The following is a 22,088-nucleotide window of genomic DNA, read 5'->3' as shown; positions in this document are numbered from 1 at the left end:
CTTCTGTTTTGAAAACGAGGCATTAGTAAGAGCCCACCTTTCTCACCATGTGCTGTTACCTGACAGGTACATGAGACCCCTTCTTTAAGAACAGGTAACTAAGATGTTGATGCTCAAAGACAGGTGCAAGGGCAGCAGATGTGAAAAAGTCCCCCGCAGTGAGGAGAGGACTCCTCTTCTCATTTGATCGAGAAGATCGTGCTGCCACGGAAGGTTACATGCTCACACACTGTGCAGGAGAAGTGTCAGCCCTCTGGGCCACTCTAGCAACATGTGCCACAGGGATTTTCTGGTTCGGTGTCTGGACCGCTCCCCTCCACACTCCGAAATGGCTCCCCACAGCCCTCCAGCGTACCTGATGGGAATGATGTAGGAAAACAGGAGGAGGAACCGGAAGAGGTTGCGGTACCAAGGGCCCACGAAGCCCTGCAGGGTCACCATCACAGCCGAGAGGGCCACCAGGGCCAGGAAGAGTGCCTTGGTCAGCTGGTTGAGCTCGAGGTCCAACAGACCGACCTGGGGAGAGAGAGGCCACATCATGGGCGGCACAGAGCCCACCTCCCATCACCACCCTGGCTCCAGAAGCACCAGCCCCATAGCGGCCACCTCCTGGAGCGAGTCCTGACTCCGGGGAGGGGCCAAGGGGGCCAGCAGACAAAGCATGCGGCCAGCATGTGTGCAGTGAGCGTGCTGCTCTTGAGGCGGGTGGGAGACACTCCCAAGGGCTCAATGGGCACAGCAGCCAAGCCAGCCAGGTAGGGTCCTCACTGCCCACTTCGACCCAGGGCCCTCACAGTGACCACCCAGGCCCACAGCCTCTCCCCAGGGTACCCCGCTGCCATGGACTGACTCAGCAGGCCGCAGCCAGGTCCACAACGAGGACAAACAGCTTGCAATTTCTACTCCTTCAACCACTCCAGTTTATGCTTGAATTATTGAGAAAAATAGGTTTTTGGATGAAAATGAAGAAAAATTACGCTAGAGAAGTGGAGGCTGTGTCACAGCCCAGCTCCTCTCTGTGACAAAGGCGAGGAGGGCCAGATGAAGTCATTACTCAGGCAGTCAGGGAAAGAGACTCAATTACCTCCGCCCCCAGCCGCCCGCTCTCAGTGAGGCCAAGCGCACATTTTACTCTCTCCATCCAAATCCCATTAACAAGTGAGGGAGTGATTTAATCTGCCCTTCCAGAGCTGGTCTTTTTTGTCATAAACTAAAGAACCGCTGTCGTCTTGCAAAGACATAACCAGTGCCTTCTGTTTTCCCACAGCCGGACCCTCCAGAACCTGCAGTGGCAGGACACGCGGAGGGGGACTGTCGGGGCCACCGCACCCCCCAACCCTCACAGACACAAGTGAGGGTGGTTGGAGGTGGCGGCTTGGAGACGACAGCTACACGGAAGGCCCCGAGCAGCGCCCTGGCACTGTGAAGAAAGACGTAAGAGGTGGGACAGGAATGCACGCTCGTTCCTGGCATTTTCCAGGCCACCTTCTTGGCTAAGAAACCCTCCCAGGAACACAGCTGTGTCCACACGGCGTGCCCACATCTTCCTGGTTCCTGCTCATGCTAGTCAAACACAGCGGGAAGCACTCCGACGTGTACCTTCGAGAAATACAACAGCCCATCTCAGTTCCTGCGTTGACACATCCTCTGGGAAAGGCCCTCCAGTTTGTCCAAGACACAAGGTGAGCCCTCTGGACAGCGGTGACCTTTAAAATCACCGACTCTGAGAGGAAGGGGGCTATTTTAGTGTTTATGGGGATCTTTCTTTCTTAAAATATCTTCTCCCCCCGCGGCCAGGCCACACACCTTCTGCGGAGCTTGCCAGGCCTTCCCTGAGAGAGTCTATTAGCAAGCACATAACACAATTAGGATGGTATAAGAAAAGGTAAATTAAGTATTCTACAAAGGAATATTCAACATTCATCGTCATTTCCTACAGTCATAAAGCAAATTTTCTTCTACTTGTCATAATATTTATTGTGTTTGAAGCAACTGTGGTAACAAAATTAAATATGCTACTGGAAATGTTAATCTCCATGGGAAAATTTGTGCATAATGTCTAAGACAACCAGAATAGTTTTGCAAAGGGGCTGTTCTAGGATAATGAGCACAATAATTGCCTGTATAATCTAAAATGCTACTAATGGCAACCATCACAAACCCACTTAGCTCCTCTTTAATTTATGTACCAACTTTTAAATAGCTAATGGTTCTCCCTGAAATAATGGTTTGTGCCAACAATGAGGGGTAAATACGGTGTTCGTTCTCCTGCTTAATCAAGAAAAAAGTCAGGGAGGTTTTGGTGGTGGTGGTATTCCTGCCAGCAAATGGAAACCTGACCTTCTCTTCCTAACACAGTGCCACAACGACGTGTGTGTTGGCATTGAGCTCCCCTCCCTCCCAGAGGGTGGAGCTGAGAGCACAGCTACTAGGGTCTGATGCTAGGCGTCCGCAGGCACCCAGTAAGGCTGCCCCCATGTGGCACCAGCCTGGCAAAGTGTGAGCATGTTTGCTTACTGTTCTCGTGGCTCCCCTGCCCTTGCTTGTTACAGAGAAGCTAAAATCTCCAAGAGCCCATCTCAGCTCTACATATGAATCTAAATGTATCCTGTTTTCTCCCTACAAAGATATCCCGATTTTGAAAGATAGGCGAGGCCCTCAATCTAATCATGAACGCACCCTGGTAGCTCTGGAATGGACCACCTGATCACTCCCCCGCTGCTCTCAGTGACCCCCGGAGCATGCTGTCCCCTGGAGTCTGGGTTCTGACTACAAGACTGTACTTGGGCTCTCTGAATTCCTGGTACAAGCCCACACCGTCCTACTTGTAACAAACCCCCAGACATGAGGGAAAATGCGAGCTCTTCCTTCCACTTCCGTATTTCAGATAAATGAAGCTTCCCGAATCTTGGGGCAAGACTGGATTCCACCTAGAGTTCCCGAGTAAAAGCATCTGTTTTCATAAGGGAAGCGGTGAGGGCTCCCCTCTCCCGCAGGGCCCTGGTCCCTCACTGTGAACACAAAGGCCAGCAGGGCCACACTTCAGGAAGCACTGGTGGTGGGGGAGCAGTCCTGTGTCAGCTTGTCAACTCTTGATGTGACAATACATGACATTGACTTTTGCCACAGACACTTCAAAGCCGATGGTGGTGGATTTTTCCTCATCCAGTTTTACCCACCAACAAATGCTGCCTGACTCATGCACACTCAGCCACTGTTGGGAGGTTGTTACTCTACAGCTTAAGATGCTGCACTACGGGTGAGCTATGCCAAGTACTCTACTACAGACGGTGTTATTGTACTGGGTACTCAATGGCATAGGATGAGCTGTATGAGGTGCTCTATTACATAGGACGCTGCTGTACTAGGCATACAATAGCATAGGATAGGTACTGATGTAGCAAGTACTCTCTTGCATAGGATATTACTGCTCTGCTGGGTACTGTTACACAGGCTACGTTACTTCTGCACCGAGTACTCTCACATTGCTACTATATCGGGTTCTGTTACATAGGTTATGTTACTACTGTACCAGGTACTCTCTTGCACAGGATATTCTACTGTACCGGACACTCTGTTACACAGGCTGTATTACTACTGTACTGGGGACTCTATGGCATAGGATGAGCTGCACGAGTGCTCTATTACATAGAATACTGCTGTACTAGGTACACTATAGCATAGGGCAGACACTGAGGTAGCAAGTACTCTCTTGTATAGGATATTACTACTGTACTGGGGACTCTATGGCATAGGATGAGCTGTACAAGTGCTCTATTACATAGGATACTGCTGTACTAGGTATGCTATAGCATAGGGTGGATACTGAGGTAGCAAGTACTCTCTTGTATAGGACTCATATTACACAGAGTATTATTGCTGTACCAGGCACTCGGTTACATAGGATATATTACTACTGCTCTTGCATAGGGCACTACTACTGTACCGGGTACCGTTTCACAGGATACATAACTACTGTACTGGGTACTCTATGGCATAAGATACTACTACCGTATCGGGTACTCTTTTATAAAGGCTGCATTAATACTGTGCTAGGCACTCTGTTACACAGGCTGTGTCACTACTATACCAGGTACTCTATGGCATAGAATGAGCTGTATGAGGTGCTCTATTACATAGTATGTTACTGTACTAGGTATTCTATAGCATAAGATGCTGCTGTACCAGATACTCGACAGCATAGGCTATTACTGTGCTGTGTACTCCATTACATAGGATATGCTGAACCAGGTACTCCGTTACTAGGATGGTACTGTCCTGAGTACTCTATGGGATTCGATGTTACTATACTAGTACAGTTACTGGTCACAATGGTAGCACCAGTTACACAGGAAGTGCCAGGTATTCTATGGCATAGGATTTACTGTGATGGGTGCTATTTAGGTAGGATGTGCTTGCTGCACTAGGTTCGCCATTAGATAAGATGTGACTAAGGCACACGATGTTACTGTATCACGTACTTTATTACATAGGATGTGCTGTACCAGGTACTAAATTACACAGGACGCTACTCTTTCAGGTATCCCACTTCATAGGATGCTAATGTACCAGGTACTTTAGGGCACAGGTTGCTACGGTATGGGGTACTAGATTATATAGCATGTGCTGTCCCAGGTACTCCATGACAAAGGATGATAACTGTGCCAGGTACAAGATGATATAGGTTGTGCGGTACATACAATATCATTGTACCAGGCACTTCATGGCACAGGATATTACTGTACTAGGTCCCCCATTACACAGGCAAGATGCTACTGTTCTGGGCATTCCATGACATAAGATGTGATTCCACCAGGTACTCCAGGGGATGTTCCTGCAGCAGGTCCTCTGACAGAGGATGTTATTACACAGATCATCTAGAACAGAGGGTGCTGCTGTACCAGGTACTCTAGGGTATGAAATGGTGCTGTACCCTGACTCTCTTACGTAGGATGTGACTCTGTGGCACAGGACGCTACTGTGCCAGGTTTCCGAAGAATACATCCTTGTATGTTAAACCGCTTGGAAGCAAAAGTCGCTTACATTTTTATTAAAACAAACAACTACTCCCTATGAGGGGAGGTCAGACTTGCACCGCTGTGAGGAACGCAGGAAGGGCAAGGGCGCCGTGGTGTCCAACCTGACACTCTGTTCCTTCAGGATCCCTTTGGGGGCGCTACTGCCAGCTGTCCCTCAGTGACCTCATGCCTGTGGCTGAGACACCCCCTCCCCCTTGCAGGTGTGTGACTTGTTGGGTCTGGAGAGAGCGTGGGGAGTGCAGACCAAGGAGCCCTCTCTCTGATGAGCCGGATCCAAGGCAGATAAGCAGCGGGTGGGTGGCGGCGGCTCTGTGCACCAGAGGTGAAAGCCAAGCAGCTGCATAGCCGTGGGCACATGCATGTACATGTGCGTGCACAGCGGGAAGACGGGGGTTCTCAGAATCAGCGCGCACTGTACTCTGAGGGGCGCAGCTCTGCACGTCCGTTCCAGCCTGGGACCCAGGGTCCTGTCACATCTTTAGGAAGGGATAACTCAAACTTCAAAGTCAAGTGTGGCGAGTCAAAAATAAGTGATCAGTCAAAATACGTTCCATTGAACAATGACTCAGATGAGCTCAAACGTTAAGCGCGGCAAGCTGGCCTATGGAAGCTCCTGGCGGGCGGCAGGGAGCTCTACTCTCCGGCTCGCCTTGAGCCACCTTCCTCTGTGGTCAGCCCAACTCTAACAGACAGAGTCACTGTCTTTGTGCACAGCGAGCCCGCTGCACCTGGAAAACACCCCAACAAAGGAGGACATGAGGAATACCATCAGGCCTGGGCGGCAAATTAGCACTGCGTGTAATGACGAGCTTCATGGTCTGTGACTTGCCTTTGTCATACAACAGATTTGGTTTGTATTTGGAAAGAGGCAAAATAATGTAAAAGTGATTTGGGATGTAGATCTGTATCCTCTACACAAGAAGTGACATTAAGGGTCAGCACCAGATACAAGAAAAGCCAACAACTTTCTCGTGCACATGAGCCTGGGTTGAACTTTACAAAGGTCCTTGTGGCTCATTTCAACATCAGGGAAAGAAGGCCAGGGGACAACTGGGACTCAGTGCCCAGGTGCCATGCTGGGGCTCGGCCAGCAGAGGGGGCACACGCTCGGCACTTGGCTTCCCCTGCAGATTCTCTAGCAGCCAGCTCTGGCAGGGGAGAGCCGAACCTCTAAGTGAGTCAACGGAATACTCTGGCCTTTTCAGCAAGTCAGGCACCCCACATGTCTGTCTGTCTGTCTGTCACAAAGTCCATGTCAACATTTACAGCCTGTACATTTCCTGAATAAACCGAACTCACTCATCCCATACGAAGCCCCATCTTAAAGGCAGGATCAACAAGCATATCACAGGCGTAGCAGTGGTCAGAGGGTGAAAGAATCGCAGACGTCTCCGTGACCCAGAACTAGAGCTGCACCAAGCGCCACCTCCCACACATTCTCCGGAGGCCTGCACACGGCTGAGGGCGGCCCCTCCTGCTTCTCTTGAATGGTCTTGAGTGGGGACCACAACGCGGTCTGAAGGGGTAAGGCCAGGGACGGGCAGGATCAAGCTTCCCCAGGTATTCCCACCCGAAGTCCTGAGCAGGCAGACCGCTGCCCCGGGGGGCCAGCCTCGGAGCAGCTTTTCTGGATGCAGTTTGCAATGGTCTTAAAAGTTCCTCCTGGCGAAGCCCCACGACTGTCCGTGTCCTCTGAGAAAGCCTTCAGCTGAGCCCCCTGGGGTCCCCAGAAACCTCTGTGTTGATGGGTCTTCCTGGGCTCTATGTGGCCCAGGGAGTCCCCCAGAATCACCGGTTTCGAAAGACCCCATACAGAGACTAAGACGCGTGTTGGGGAGCGGGGGGCCAGAGATTGCAGACACCAGCTTTCTGCGTGACAAAGCAGCGCCTGTGTGAGGGGCCCTGGGAGCCACAGTGTGATTCCCCCGCAAATCAGGCTAGGGCTGTTGGAAGAAGTTAAATTGGGAAAAACACATCCTCCTATTAAAGGTTTCAGAACCTGAATAAATCTATCACATTCTTTTCTTACCAATGAACAAACGCTATCCATTTGTACTGGTTTTGCCAAAACCACCCGGCAGCAGTTTAGAGTAATTACTCCAGGGACCCAAGGATCCAGTGCATTCCACACTGTGGGACTGAGATTTGTGGTCGGGTGTCGGGCTCTCAAGGCCACTGACGGGTGGAGTGTTCATCTGACAGTCCTCCCCTCTCACAGCGACATCACACACCGGGGTGGGGGTGGGGGGACGGGGACAGCTCCTCTGAAAAGGCAGCCAAGCCTCCCTTGCTGGCTTGCTTTCAGGGCCCCTTCCTTGGAGCACGAGGAATGGTTCTTCCAGCAGCAGCAGTGGAAGATGCTGCTTGGGTTTCACAAGCCAGGCCTTCATGGGTGCCGGAGCCTCAGGGTGGCCGGGGCACACGTGTGCCCAAGAGTTTGTCTCAGGGGTACAGCAGGTGTCTCATTTAAAACATGCTCCCATCTTTTACACAATACTCAAAATGGGGCTCTGAGGCTGGTTTGGGGTCACTATCAGACCTGGGCTCGTTGCCCCATTTTCAGGGAGCACCTGGACTTCATGCACTAGGGTTTCACCCCCCCACCCCTCCCAATGTTAGCCTCACCTCAGACTGGGCTGGTGGTTAACCAGAGCCGCTACAGAAGCAGAGAGATGCCAGGCCTTTCTCCTGTGATGCAGGGGGGAGGTGGGGGGCGAGCAGGCGGCACCACCAGGGACCGTGGGCACACTTCAACTGTGGGAAGTCGGGGGAGGGACAGGATCCACACACCTTGCCACCTGCCTCTTAAGGGCTACGTTTCACGGGTCACCGAGGGCGTCACAGTGGAGAGGTCCCAGGCTGTGTGACAAGTCCGCACCCATGCTGCACTCTGGCACCCCCCGCAGAGGCTGCACGAGGCCTCTACTACACGTGGCCGCAAACGTGGGTTGCTCACAAAGCTGCTGGACTCCCGGGGTCGCCACTCATGAAGGGCTTCTTCAAGTGCTGAACAGAGCGGCAAAGCTGCTAGCTCTGAGCCACAGGGTCTTAGAGGGAAACAAAAGATGAGCAACTCATCTTGCTCAGCATGCAGGCTAGCTCATACATGCTCACCGCCCTCATGGTCTGCGGCTGCTACTGGGGCTGGCCATGTGCCGAGGGCCCAGGACAGACTCACTCAGCCTGGCACAGCCACCGTGCCCAGTGCTGGGAATGGGTGCCCACCCTCTGGAGAGCTGGTTTGCGGTGCCACACAGCCTGTGAATACCACCATGTGGTGGAGCTGTATGAATAAGATATGTACCACCATCCCAAACGAGAGCCTCTACCATCACTGTTTTTGTATCAGTTTCCCATGTAACTAATTACCTGACCCATGTAACATATGACCAGGTAGCATGTGACCCTTGTACACTAAAAACACCTGTGGCAAACATTTAGAATGATTATCGTCTCCAGGGAGACGACCAACTCGGAGGCTGCCGACAAGGGATGTGAGCACCACGGCGACTGTGAGGGTGGCCTGGGCAGGGTCTCCTCCTGCACACTGGACGGCACCTAGAGACATCACCACCTCCACCCCTGCAGAATGACTCTGCCCAGAAGGGCACGCAGTGTAACGTAGCCAGCCACAATCCAGGGGATGCCCAGTCAGACATCTGCCTTGTCAGATGGTAGAGAGAGGGAAGCAGAGAAGTCCTGTCACAGGCTGCTCTCTCCCGGCCACGCTGTGAGTCACTGCCCGTGTGCTTCATCAATGCCACTTCGTCTATGGTTCTGCGGGGCACAATGTTCAGTTTTGCTTTATAGGGCAATGGGATGTAGCAGATTTGCTGACAGTATAAATGATATGGGGAGATGGTTAAATAAATGTTTAATCTTGCTTAATCACCCTTTTGTTATTAAAAACGTCTATGTGGAAGCTTTGTTACTGATATCCTGGCCAAATGTGGCAGGTTCTCCAACCTCTGAGTTCGGGGCTGGCTTTCTGTCTGCAAGGGCGCTTTCTGAGCTGCCTCGCACTTAATGGTCTGTAAGAATCCCAGAGTTGGGAATTGTGCGGAAAGTTGCCCAGATTGACAGCTGAAGTGAAAAGGTCTGTATTAATTTCCAAATAAAGAAATGCATGGAGTGGTATTTCACAATGATTATACTCCAAAGTACCAATTAGAACGCATCAGAAACTAGAGCAAGTTGACACTCTACAATAAAGCAAATAATTTCCAGTTGGAGGGGCAGAAAATGTTAATATGCGATGTTCAAGACGACGAGAATCTTTGTAAAAGGAAGTCGCTAATAAGGTTTAATGATGCATGTCAGGAAGCCACAGTATGTAGGGAAACACAGCTGGCTTCATTTTGTAAACTGTTTGATATACACATCTTTCTAGTTCATGACTATCAGCTGTGCAGTGCCACGGGGGACAGTTTAGCCTTCAAACCAGGAGCTGCTGCTTCTCCTCTAAATTACAAGTAAAATACATTAATATAATGCGGCGCTATCGGCGAGTGCCCTGACTTGTTCGGTGGCTCCCACTCGGATGAGCCAAGTTGCCCTTGAGACTCAGGAGTGGGCAGCAGCCTCGATGGCTACAGACCCCAGAGCAACAGTACTGCACACACATGCACTGATGACCCTCCCCAAAAGGGCACAAGTGATTCGAGTGAGCTCCCCATGTGCTACGGGACAGGAGCCATTGTCCTGGTCAGGGGAGGGGGGGGGAGGAGGGTGCTGCAGAGTGCAGGTGACAGCAATTAGCAGCACCGGACAGGGGCACTGGGCAGCTGTACCAGAGGGCAGCTAATGGTCACTGCAGCCAGGAGCCCCCTCAAGGAAGCCCTGTGCTAGGCAGCCGCATGTACATACCCGACCCACTCAGCTGCCAGAAATCAGCAGCTAGGGCCCAGCCGGAAATTGGGGGAAGGTGGGCACCCATGCAGTCCGCACACTGGGAGGCAGGGCTGCCCTCGAGAAAGGAGCAAAAGGCTGGGTCATTAGTGAGCTGTCTCAGGGCAACAGACCGTCAACAGGTCCCAGCTCGGTGGGTGGGATGCTGCTGACCGCTGAGTGAGAAACCCAGGTGGCCTTGGGGGTGACTCCTGCAACTTGCTTGAGGTGCTTCAGCAACGACCACTAGCTTCGGGAAGCAGGGTGGCCCAGGCATAGCTCTCTAAGCCCTGCAAGCCCAGGGGGCCTGGTGAGGCTGTGCACTAGCCTACACTGCACCATGGGGGAAAAGGAGGGAAGGAATCGCTGATCTGAAGGCTAAGTTGTGCCCTGTGCTGCATAAGGTAGAGTCAGAGTGCTACCCGCTGTCGGGGGCCAGGGAGCCAGGGAAAGCCGGCATCCAGGCCCCTCCCTGCACAGCTCCATACCAGCATGCCCATAGGCACAAAGAACACCCGAGATGGTGTCCTTTGTGGTTTAAATATGAATAGCTGAACTGGTCCCTGGGCACCATTCCCCTGAGCCTTAGGGCTCTAGGGAGATGCATGCCCAAGAACTCTGCCTCGGTTTCTCCTGATGCTCTGACAAACCCCACCCTCAAGCACACTGGCAAACTACTCAAGTCTCCATTCAGCTCCGGACATAAACACTGGTCAAGTCTTCTTTATTCACTGTGTCTTCTTTGACTCTTCTTATTGAAACCATGGGGCTTGCTCACCGGACATCAATGACTTCGCTTTGGAAAAAAGGTGCAGAATCATGAAACCATCAACTGCACTAAAGGTGCAGAATCATGAAACCATCAACTGCTCTAACTCAAAAGACTTCTCAGAGACGCACATGGCCAATGAACTCAGGTCCAAGCTACAAATGAGCGGATGTTAACACTGGGGCCCTTACAGAGCGGCAAGTGAGGGCAACACCGTGCTTGTGGAAGATGGGTAGGCAGGTTTGGAGGGTCATTGTCAGTAGCCTTTCAATCTTCCAGTCCATCACAGAGCCTACAGTCCGAGTGAGTCAATCTCACTGGGTTGGCCCTGGCACCCCTCCTGACACGAATGCGCTCAATCCCGTGCAAAACAAATTAGAATGAGCGCTGCAAATGCCACACAGCTGGGGTTCCAGCCCCAGGGACTTGCTTGCTTTCTGCCAAAAATGTGCTTGCAAGCAGTCCTCAGAGCTGCTCTGCTCGGGTGCCTGGGGCTCACTGGTTGAAGGTGTGAGCAGGCAAGTATGGGGCCCTCCGAGCGTCGCAGATGAAGGCCGATGAAACCTGGGGGCAGTCGCTTTCCTGAGACTGTTTGGAATTAGAAACATACTAAGAGAATCCATCATGAAAACCATCTTCTCTACATCGTGTGTTTCAGACCATGCCTGTATCTCAAGGCTATGAAACAATCTCTGTCACTGTCATTAAAAAGAAACAAACAACCAAATTGCTGACTTTAACTTAAAAAAAATTGTTGCTTGAATGACTACATATTCTATCCAAACAAAGTAAATCCTTCTCCAAATTGCTCACTTTGCAGGTAAGCAACCCTCCTGTGCAGTCACTTGTCACACTTCCTGTCCTTCCTCTGTCTCTGCATCTCAAAGTGGGGGCGTGTCCATCAGGCTCACAGGTCCACACACACAAGAGTCGCAAGGTGGGGGACCACACTTCTTCAAGAATAAACAGGTTGGGGAGTTGAGACGGGAAACGCATGATCAAGAGCAGTTCTAACAATTCTCACGGCTCAAGGGAAGGAGTAACAGTATAAAACATTTAAACAGCTCCTGGCTTTAAACCAGTGGAGCCTCTGTTAGGAATTTTGATTTTCTCAGACTGATGAAGTGCCGCTCCACAGCCCTTCCCAATACGCACTCCGTGATTGGCTGGTTGCCCCAGGCAGATCACTAGGTCTTCCTTCCTGTGGGCTGCCGGGTGGGTTTAGGAAGCCAACCTCTCCGTTAGCAGCAGGCCAGGTTCGCAACGCTGCTCCCCAAGGGCTTCTGCTGAGTCAAAGCCCCTCTTACCAAACAGCCCGAGGGCCCTTCCTGTTCAGCACTGCGTGCATGCACCCACGTGTTCTACAGCAAGAGCACCCGCATGCCCCACTGAGACTGGCGCTGAGGCGGGCGAGGGCGGGCTGCTAGTGGCACTGTGCCTGGTTCGGAGGCTGCAGGTTCCCACCCGGCCAGGCCTTGCAGGCCGTGCCTCACCAGTTTGAGTAACAGCTACCCGGGAAGGGAAGGCATTCCGAGAATTCTGCAGCAGGAGCTCTCTTGGGAATGCACAAGGTCATGTTTAGATGCAAAAATATTCTGTTATTCCAGAAGGCACGAAGGACCGGGTGAGGGGAACTGTGTTTGTGCACCGGACCACAGATATTTTCATGTAATATCTTAATAAGAGAGCACAGCATTTTAAATATCAATAAATTCTCTTAAAAAAATAAGATGGCTATTCTTCAGAATGACCTAGATCATTCCCCTTGCCAAGTTCACCACAGCTGTGTCTGTTCCGCCCCACGATGGGCAGCCGGCACCGTGAGCAGGAGCAGCTCTAACGCACCCCGTGGCGCACATCACCTGGCCCCTGGCCCTGAGCCTCCCCACGCATCTTTTCCTGAGAAACACAATCAATAGCCCGAGGAATTACAGTAACTGGCTGGAGGCAATCTGTGTGATCATTTCATCCTTGATGTTCCTGCTCTGAGCAACTTATTATTATGAATGACGTGGAAATGGCAACCTGTCACCACTGATTTCTCCAGAACCTCCTGTAAGATCGGCTCCCTGTTAAATGCAGTCAGGTGTCATCGTATGAAATACGTCTGGGGCTGGGGTTTATAAAGCACTCTGTGACTAAAGCTGCTGGCTTTGTCATTTAAACTGTCATCACACATCACTTTGAAGGTAAGTGCCCAGGCAAGAGAAACTTCTGACCAGCTCCCAGCTTTACCGGGAGTCACACGGCAGCTGGGCCGAGTGAGAGAAAGCACCAGAGTCCCGAGCTCTCCTTCCCTGGAGTGCTCCCCACCTGTGGGAACACTGGGCTGGTCTACAAGACTGACCGTGTCCACTGAATTCGGCTAGAGCTCAGGTAATTTCTCTATACACTGTTCTAACCTGAGGTCACCCTGAGGAGATAAAGCATGAGATAGAGGCTGGGGGTCCTCAACCCTGAGAGGCCAGAGGTGGCCTCAGGTGAGAAGCAAGTCTTGGCTGGAGCCACACAGCCAGTGCCAGGCATCTGGGGCCCCGGCACCGCCATGTTTAAAGGTACTTCTGCAGCAACCAGTGACACTGGTTAACTTCTCAGCTCTCCTCAGGGGGTGGGGGGCAGGGGGTTGGGATGGGGAATAGTTTAACATATAGGGGGTCCCAACCTACAGGGACTGGAGGCCCAGAGCTGGTAGGGTGTGAACAGGATGGCAGACACTGGAGTGGGTGATAAGTCTCGAGCCCAGGCATCTCAGGTAGGTGGCACAAGGGCAGGTACAACAGAGGTCAAAGGTCTTGCCCACAGGCCCCTAAAACCTATCCCACAGACCCTGGTGTGTATCAGGCCCTCTGTCTGCAAGACTCATGGGAAAAGTGGCTTACAGGAAAGCACCACCAATCCAATCCCCCTCAGCAAAGCAAGAATCGGGGTTATACCTCTACCACCCCCTGAGCAACAGCTACTCTGATCACAACCCACCACAATGATTATAGGAAAATGACACTATCCCCAGCAACAACCTTTGTGGCTGTAACCGCCTTCCCTTCACTCCTACCCCTCAGCAATGACTCTGGTCCTTACAACACACAGGGAAATGCTACCACCATCTCCTCCATTACCAGTGAATTCTACTTCCTCATGAACCTTCTGAAGCACATTCAGATTTGTTAAACTAAAATTACACTGTACGAAATTTACAAGGAATCAAGATATATTAAACTGTTAAGTGTCTTCTTACAAAGAAACTACTAGGTAAGACCACATGTAAAATGACAATAGCTTTGTCTTCATATACCCTCTACAGCGGGAGCGACAAGACACATGTTTCTAAAAGAAGGCATTTGGCTTCCATATGTTACATAAAAGTTTGGAATTTGGGGTACTCTTGAGTCACTATACCAAAAAGAATTAGTCAGCATGCAACCATTTCGGGAAGTGGCATAGGATTGAGAACCAATGGTGCTGAAGGAAGTTCAAGCTGCAATGAAAGCATTAGTCAGAAACAAGGCTCCAGGAAGGCATGGAATACTTACTAAAATGTTTCAACAAGCTGATGAAGCACTGAAAGCACTCACTCGTCTATGACAGGAGATTTGGAAAGATGGCCACTGGGTCAACTGACTAGAAGCGATCCATATTTTCACCCATTCCAAAGGAAGTTGATCCAACAGAATGTGCAAATTATAGAATATCAGTAATATCCCATGCAAGTAAAATGTTGCTGAAGATCATCCAACAATGGTTGCATCAGTACATGGACAGGGACCTGCCAGAGGTTCAGGCCAGACTCAGAAGAGGACATGGAACAAGGAATATCATTGATTAATGTCAGATGGATCTTGGTTGAAAAGAGTACCAGAAAGATGTTTACTTGTGTTTTATTGATTATGCAAAGGCATTAGACTGTGGGGATCACCACAGACTATGGATAACCTTAAAAAAATGGAAATCCCAGAACAATACATTGTGCTCATGCAGAACCTATACATGGACCAAGAGGCAGTTGTACGAACAGAACAAGGGCAAACTACATGGTTTAAAATCAGGAAAAGCATTCCTCGGGGTTGTGTCTTCCCATCATACTTATCAGTCTGTGTGCTGAACAAATCGTCAGGGAAGCTGACTCATACGAAGAAGAAAGTGGCATGAGAACCGGAGCAGGCTCACAATAACCTGCACTACGCAGATGGCACACCTGGCTGGAGGAAAGCGAGAAGGACTTGAAGCCCTTGCTGATGAAGCTCTAGAACTGAAGCCTCAGTATGGAGGACAACTCAATGTCAAGACCGAAATCCTCACAACGGGACCCATCGGTAACATCACAAAAAGTGGAGAAAAGACAGAAATTGTCAAGGATTTCATTTTGCTCAGATCTACAACTAACGCTCATGGAAGCAGCAGTCGAGATCAAAGGACCCAATGCATTGGCTAGATGTGCTGGACAAGACCTCTGACAAGTGTTGGAAACCAGAGGGGTTCCTTTGAAGACTAAAGTGCAGAGTCTGAACCAAGCCACAGTGCTCTGACGGCCTCGTTTGAATGTGCAAGTTGGACAAGAGTAAGGAAGGCTGAAGAAGAATTGACACGTCTGAATTACGGTGCTGGCCAAGGACACTGAAACTACCTACGTACTGCCCGAAGAGCACATGAATCTTTTCTTGGAAGAAAGACAACCAGGATGCTCCTCAGAGGCAAGGGGGACGAGACTGTGTCTCACGTGCTTTGGGCGTGCTGTCAGGAGAGACCAGACCCTGCAGAACAGGGCAGTGATGAAGAGGACGGTCCTTGACAAGATGGAGGACAGCAACCGCACCAACAAGTGGGAGGATGGCAGAGCACGAGGCAGTGCTGGTGCTGCTGTGCAGTCGGGGCTTCTAATCATCTGTTAGGAGCTTCAGAACGTATGTGTCAAGAAGCCTGACCCTGGGGCAGGCATGCCCCTCACAACCAGAGCCTACGTGCGGCCGAGCAGGCCCGTCCTCTCTGGCTGTGCAAGTCCATGCCCAGGGCTCAGGGTCACAGGGGAGCGGCGTTCTGGGGACATCCCTCAGCAGCCCTGCATGTGGCCTGACCCGCTCCAAGGTCCCCATCCACTCCCACAGCTTGTGAAGGCCCACCTAGTGCTACATGCTGTTCCAAACAATGCATCTCTTCCTAAAAAGCTCTCTTGACCAGAATTGTTTCACTCCTAGTAATTTGTACTGAAATTTGCTGTAAAAGATGAACTTTACTATTAATGAATCATAAAATGGAGGAGAAATCTGCATTTTTTTCATCCCCTTAGAAATACAGCAGATCGTTTCAAGTGAAAATGGGTCCAAGTCCATGACGAGGAGTTTCTCTCTCACTGGCCGTGGGAACATGCTCATGTGGATGCAGGGAGTCTGCAGCCACGGCACCACTGGGCAGCCACACTTTGCTGTGACTTCGCTCAGACACACCTGTGATCGTATCAGTCACAACTCTAGAAATCACAATCAAGTCTATCAATCTAAACCTAACACTTAGTTTTGAATATGCTCCTAAACCGAAAATCACTTAAATAAACAGTCTTTACAATATATCTAGCACTACCAAATTAAATGCTATGAAAACATTAATATAGATTAATATTTTGAAATTAACCATCAACATAAAATAAAAAGTGCATATGGGTGGGAAAATAGATTGAAGAAATTAGGGACCTACAATTAACATTCAAATTATGAGCAAATTATATATCCAATAGTTAAAATGTAAAAGACATATAAAACTGATTAGCAGACACATTATTTCTGGAATCCTCAGGAGGAGACTGCCGCTGTACAGATGCAGACACACACAAGGGAAACTCGTGACCGGTATGGGCAGCAGTTGGCGTCAGTGTCTGCAGAGGACTCATGGACAGCACACAGGGCATAGGCTCACAGAGACCCTAAGAGCATGTGGGTGGCAGCGGGTGCTCCCGATCCAGCCTACCTTGTTTTTTGGATGGGATGTGTTCATGACACTCCGAGTCTCTTTTCCAGTGTAAATAACAACACCTATCACAGTACCTGAAAAACAGGAGAGCAGAGACAGGCGCTCACAATGGGAAGGTCAACAGCCCACGTGGTCATGGTTTGGCTCATCGAGAATAGCAGCCTAGGATGTCAGAAGCAGCATGTGCCCGTGTGTGGGTGACCCCAAGTCTAGGTGCCCTTCTCCCTGGACCAGCCACCCCAGCGCCCCTACCCCACATTGATGATGAGTCGAGTATGACTCCCAGAGACCCTGCTGGGCAGAGCAGAACGGCTTCATACAGTCTCCAAGGCTGCCCATCTTCCAAGAAGCAGCCAGCCTCACCTTTCTCCCTTGGGTGTGGAGAGGAGGTGGGATTCCTCACTGGCCACACTGTGATCAGTCTGCTGGGACTACAGAGGTCTCTATAATAAGATTGAAGGGCTTCTCGGTGGCAGGCGCTGCTTAGAGGCCAGCACAGGAAGAACTATTAAAACAGGGTTGGCTCTGCTATTATTTGCTACTAAAGTGTGGTTTTCTGATTTTCTGAGCCAGGACGATATGAGGATGTCATCTTTAAAGGTAAATGACAGAAAGGATACCGTATGCTGAGAAGGGCTCAGGGACAGCCCAGACCCCTGTGGCCCTCCACACTCAATCAAGCTGTTTCTGGAAGTGAGTTGTGTGTCTTATGCATTCCAATGGTCACCATGAATTTCTAAAAGTTCTGAAAGCCAGACACAGGGTTAATGTGGAAGACAGCCCTGAGAGATGCACAGGATTCACTAAATGAAGAACCATCACAGAACTAAGGACACGATCATTTCTAAATTGTATGATCTCACATGAAGGTGAAATCCAGTGAGCCACAAGTCAGGGCCGGCGTCAGACGAGTGATTTTAGAACCACTAGGCAAGGACTCTGGGACTGTCTGCCCCTCCCTACCCCACCTCCCTACCCCAGCCCAGCCTCGACAGTGGGTAGAGGACCCTGAGGCTACACACCTCTCCCGCTGCCCCCACCCAGACACAGAGGTGGGTCGGGGGCCTTGGGTCTCTCCCGCCAGTCCCACCCCCCTAGACTCAGCAGTGGGTAGGGGAGGCTGCCACTGGAAAGCCACGGCTGCAGTCCAATGACAGGCAGGGCCTGACAACAGCACTGAGCACAGCTTGAGCAGTGGCTGACCCTCCCTGTAAAGTGCCTCCCGGAAGATGTTTTTGTCCAGCACTGAAGCAAAAAGCTACACCTGATCGAGTCAACACTGCCCGTGTGCCAGCTTAGCTGAACTTATGCTTGAAGCCACTGGTAGGGTAGGAGCTAAGCATCAGCACTGCAAACTCACCAGTCATGGAGCGGGTAAAAGATGATGCCTGCTGTCAAAAAGACTGACAAACTTAGAAACCAATATAAGGACTCTCTGAGTCAGAATCAACTTGATGGGTCCAGGTTTTCATCAAAACATGAAAGTGGCACATCTTAAGTAAGCATAACGGCAGAAAAAAGGTAGTTTGTACAAGTGGTCTGGGTTTTCAGAAAAGCAGACATCTCAGAAAACAAATAAACGCAGGAGTCACTGCCCAAAAAAACACAGTCGCCACCCAGAGGCGAGCTTGGGAAAGGGCAGGGCAGCACACCAATGCCGTGCTCTGAGGTGGTGAAGTGCCTTGGGCAATGCCCCACCATGGTGCCAGGCTGCCTGCCCCACCTGACTTTACATGAACATGCCGACCAAGGGATCTCCAGCTTTCTATTCTGTGACTGTCACCTGTTCTGATGATGACATCCCCACGGATGTCCCAGGAAAGCTCTGGTGAGGTGCACGCACAGGCTGGCCAGTCCTGCTGCAGCAGGGCTGGGCCTGGCACCCACAGCAGACAAGGGTAGGAAGGAGCCAGTGAACAGTTTTGAAATGAGGCCCGGGGCATTAGGGTTGGGGGTGGGGTACCAGAGAACTTACTCGCTTCATTCTGGGCCAAAATGAGGAAAGGCTGAATTTTACAAACAGTACTTTTAAGTATTTAGCATTGAATAAAGTACTTGAATGAAAAAAATCACGTGCTAAAACATTCATGTAATCCATTTGAGGGGCTTTCTTCCCAAAAGCCCATGAAAGAGAATGATCAAGTCCATTCTCTTTCATTCCATTTTCCCACAGACATTTTGAAGCTCCCTCAGATGTTACGTAGAAAACAAAGTTCTGTTCCCAGTGTTTCCAGCGTGGGACGTGTCACCATCAGACAGACAGGCAGAAGACACCAGGAACGCCCTGTAGTCAGACCACAGTGTGAACTGTGAGCCCTGCACTGGGCGGAAACCTTGGCTAATCCCAGAGGCTATCATCCCCCTCAGAGGCCAGGGCAGGGCTGCTTTCAGCCAGGGTGGCCTTTGAGATGTGGGAGTCCACGGGGCCGGAGCAGCAAGTGGACGGGGGCAGGCAGACGGCAACCCACATGGCAAACACCAAGGACCAGCAGCAGGAGCCCACAGAGAGCACCTCCTGGAGTGCTAGAGCCCTGAGTTTGCACCAACCACTACAGTCTTTCTGTTACACACTGCTGGTTTAGTAAGGCCCACAGAATAAGGCCACGGAGCCCTGGTGGCACAGTGGTTAATGCAACTACCAGCCACTCCTTGGGGGAGAGAGGAGGCAGTCTGCTTCCGTAAGGACTGAGAGGTACAGGTCTCTGTTATTCTGATTCCATGGGAGGCAGTGGCGGGATATTATTCATAAGTGGCCTCCATTCACACTGAGGAAGTGGTCTGAGGGTCTGTGCGGTTCGGTGCACAGCGGAAGGAAGCAGTCTGGTCCGAGCTGTCTTCCCGGTGTTACTGTGCTGGCGCCCCTATCGGAGCCCCTGTGCCACTCAGCTCATCAGGGGCCTTCTTCCCTCTGCTGCCCTCTACTTTCCCGAGGACCATGTCCTGACAGCAAGGTAGAGTTAGGCATGTTTCATGTGTGACTGACGGTCAGGCCAACAGTTTTATGTGACTGACCAATATGTACTACACATTTCAAACTGAATAATGTGTCCTTTAAACGACCACAATTACTAATCCCCCCGTCCAGAACGAGAACCCCTGCAGCCCTAGGTTCTAGCCCTCTCTCCTGGGAGAGGGCTGGGAGATCCCCCGAGTCAATGCCCAGGGGTCTCGTCATTTAAGTCAATGGCTGGGAGCCCCCTCTTCTCCAGAGTCAGTGTGACTGGGGACGTTCAATCCCCTGACCCTCCCGAGTCAATAGCTGGGGGGGTTCACCCTTACAGAGTCAATGGCTGGGGGGGCGGTCAACACCTGGGGCTCCTGGAGATGGGCATCTGGCTAGAGAGGCAACTCAGCAGCTCCGAGACCGGGTGGGCTGTGATCCGACTGCCCCAGCTCACCAGGGTGGGGAGGGAGTGCATTTGGTGGCTGTTGTGGGACTTCCTGGTTTCATGCTACTTAGGAAACTTCATGCAAATTCTTATCAACTTTTAATCAATATTCTAATTGTATTCACAACAAACCTTCCTTAACACAAGATAAGGTAAAAAACAAAAAAAGGAAGAAGAGGAAATGTAGAACTGAAGGTATTTCCCTTGATAAAAGGAGTTCCATTTGATGACTACACAGCCCCCACCAGCAGCTGGTCAATCACCAAGACCACCGGCAGATTCACAGGCCAGCCTGATGGCCCCATCTGAGCAACTACTGCTATTTTTAACTACTGATGCATTAAATGTTATGCTTAATTTACAAATTATCAACCAAAGTTCACAAATTCCAATTCAGTTAAAGATGACTCACAGGAAATGACATCTATACAAACATCAACCCTAGACCACTGATGACAAAATTATTAATATGCCATTGAGCTACATCTTAAAAATAATGAGCTACACCCTTCAAAACTTATTCCAAACGAAGATGTATTTGCTTATGTGGGAGGGGCAGAAAGCACCAACACCCAGAGCCCCTGGGAACCCACCCCACACGGGCCATGGGGCTGTGAATGGCCTGGCTGACAGCGGCTACCCAGGTGCCAAGCTTGTGGCTTACACTCCCAGGGCAGGGGCTGTTCTCATGCAAGGGGCCTCGCCCATGGACTGGCTGCCCTGCAGCTTCAGGTCAGGAAAGCAGGCCGCCTGTCTGGGCCAGGAGACCTGACCACAGCCCCGAGTTCATCCAACTCCTTGTGCTCAGGTCTGCTGGTCTAACTGGCCGTCCTGAGCCCTGGGCCTGACAGGGGTGGGGACCACAGACTGCTCTCAGAGCACGTGGCATGAGGAGACTACCTTCCTTGTGTCTTTCCTGAACGCGCGCGAGCGTTGACCCGAGTGGCACACACACGGAGGGAGGGAAAAACCTGTGACGCTCACTCCCAAGGTGAAGGGACAAGTGTTCTGCTCCATCTTTTCACTAAAACAAGTTGGTGGGTGTGAGCCCCCGGAGGGGACAAGGCTGGCAGTGCTGTGGTCCTGGCGACCGTCCAGCATTCCGCACTGCTGGGCCTGCCCTGGCCACCAGCACCTCGGCCACGAGCTTCTGCTGGGCTGACCTACTGCCCGGACTGCGGAGCTGAGTGGCTTCAAATGGCTCCCAACTTCACCCAAAGTAAACCCACAGCCCCAGCCAACCTACCACACTGACAACCCCACCCCCTCGTCCTGGAAAGGCCAAGGACACCCAACCCGGGGGTCAGGACCACGAGCCTGGCCCTCAGCAATTCTGCCTGGGGATCTGTGTGCCTTCCCCTCACTGCTCTGTCATCCCATCCCACCCCAAGACTGCTGCCTCAGGTCATGCCTACACTGCTCTCCCCCACAGCCTCATGGGAGAAGAGCCCGGGACTGGCTGCATTCATTTTCTGTCCCCACTACACCCCTGGAGTGGAGCCTGTCACACAGTGACCCGAGAGGACATGTGGCAGAGGCCAGGCCGGCAGGCTGCATGAGCAGCACAGCGCAGGTGTCCCATGTGTAAGCTCTCGGTGAAGCGGAGGTGGCTGCCTACCTGAGGCGACCACGGTGCTGGCCCACAGCGTATTGTCGATACCGAGGCTCTCCTGGATAGGCGGCTCGCTGTCTTCCTGTAAGAGGGAGAGAGACATGGGACAGTGGGTGCGGCTGCCAGTGCCCCACCTGGCATGGCACAGTGCCCGGGAGGGCACAGGGGCCAGCCTTCTCCCACACCGTGGCTGGTGGGTTCAAACCAGACAGAGAAGAAAAAACGGTGTGAGGACGACTGCAAAACCACTACCACCACCCTCCCCCCACCCCCGCCCCCACAGGCGCGACAGAGCAACACTTCTCTCTCTTCTGAATGTCAAGTACTTTCCACCGAACCCTCCAGGGTAGGTGGCGAGCAGCGCTGCCCGGTCGGCCGGATAGGTGCCACCAGGGCAGCCCCTCAGTGCAGCTGCCTCCCCCCACCCCCTGTGC

The 22,088-nt window shown here is 51.5% G+C and overlaps 1 protein-coding gene across 8 annotated transcripts in view; it reads right to left on the bottom strand.

Annotated features, from left to right (window-relative positions):
* Window positions 1–22,088, bottom strand: part of ATP9B (ATPase phospholipid transporting 9B (putative)) — a 118,247-nt gene that overhangs the window by 39,609 nt on the left and 56,550 nt on the right. For all 8 annotated transcript variants that reach the window (XR_006680662.1, XR_006680663.1, XM_004715925.2 and 5 more), the window contains exons 10-12: window positions 21,661–21,736; window positions 16,651–16,727; window positions 356–516 (exon numbers count right to left, since the gene is read on the bottom strand). Coding sequence is in view for 6 of the 8 variants with exons in the window: in XM_004715925.2 (XP_004715982.2) it covers window positions 356–516; window positions 16,651–16,727; window positions 21,661–21,736 (314 nt within the window). In the remaining 2 variants the exon portion in view is untranslated. The remainder of the gene's footprint in view (window positions 1–355; window positions 517–16,650; window positions 16,728–21,660; window positions 21,737–22,088) is intronic.

Source organism: Echinops telfairi, unplaced genomic scaffold, assembly GCF_000313985.2.
Source record: "Echinops telfairi isolate 266 unplaced genomic scaffold, ASM31398v2 ScPeMD7_7400;HRSCAF=8409, whole genome shotgun sequence".
Lineage (NCBI taxonomy): Eukaryota > Metazoa > Chordata > Mammalia > Afrosoricida > Tenrecidae > Echinops > Echinops telfairi.
The sequence above is the reverse complement of the archived record's forward strand: the minus strand, read 5'-3'. Positions and strand labels throughout refer to the sequence as shown.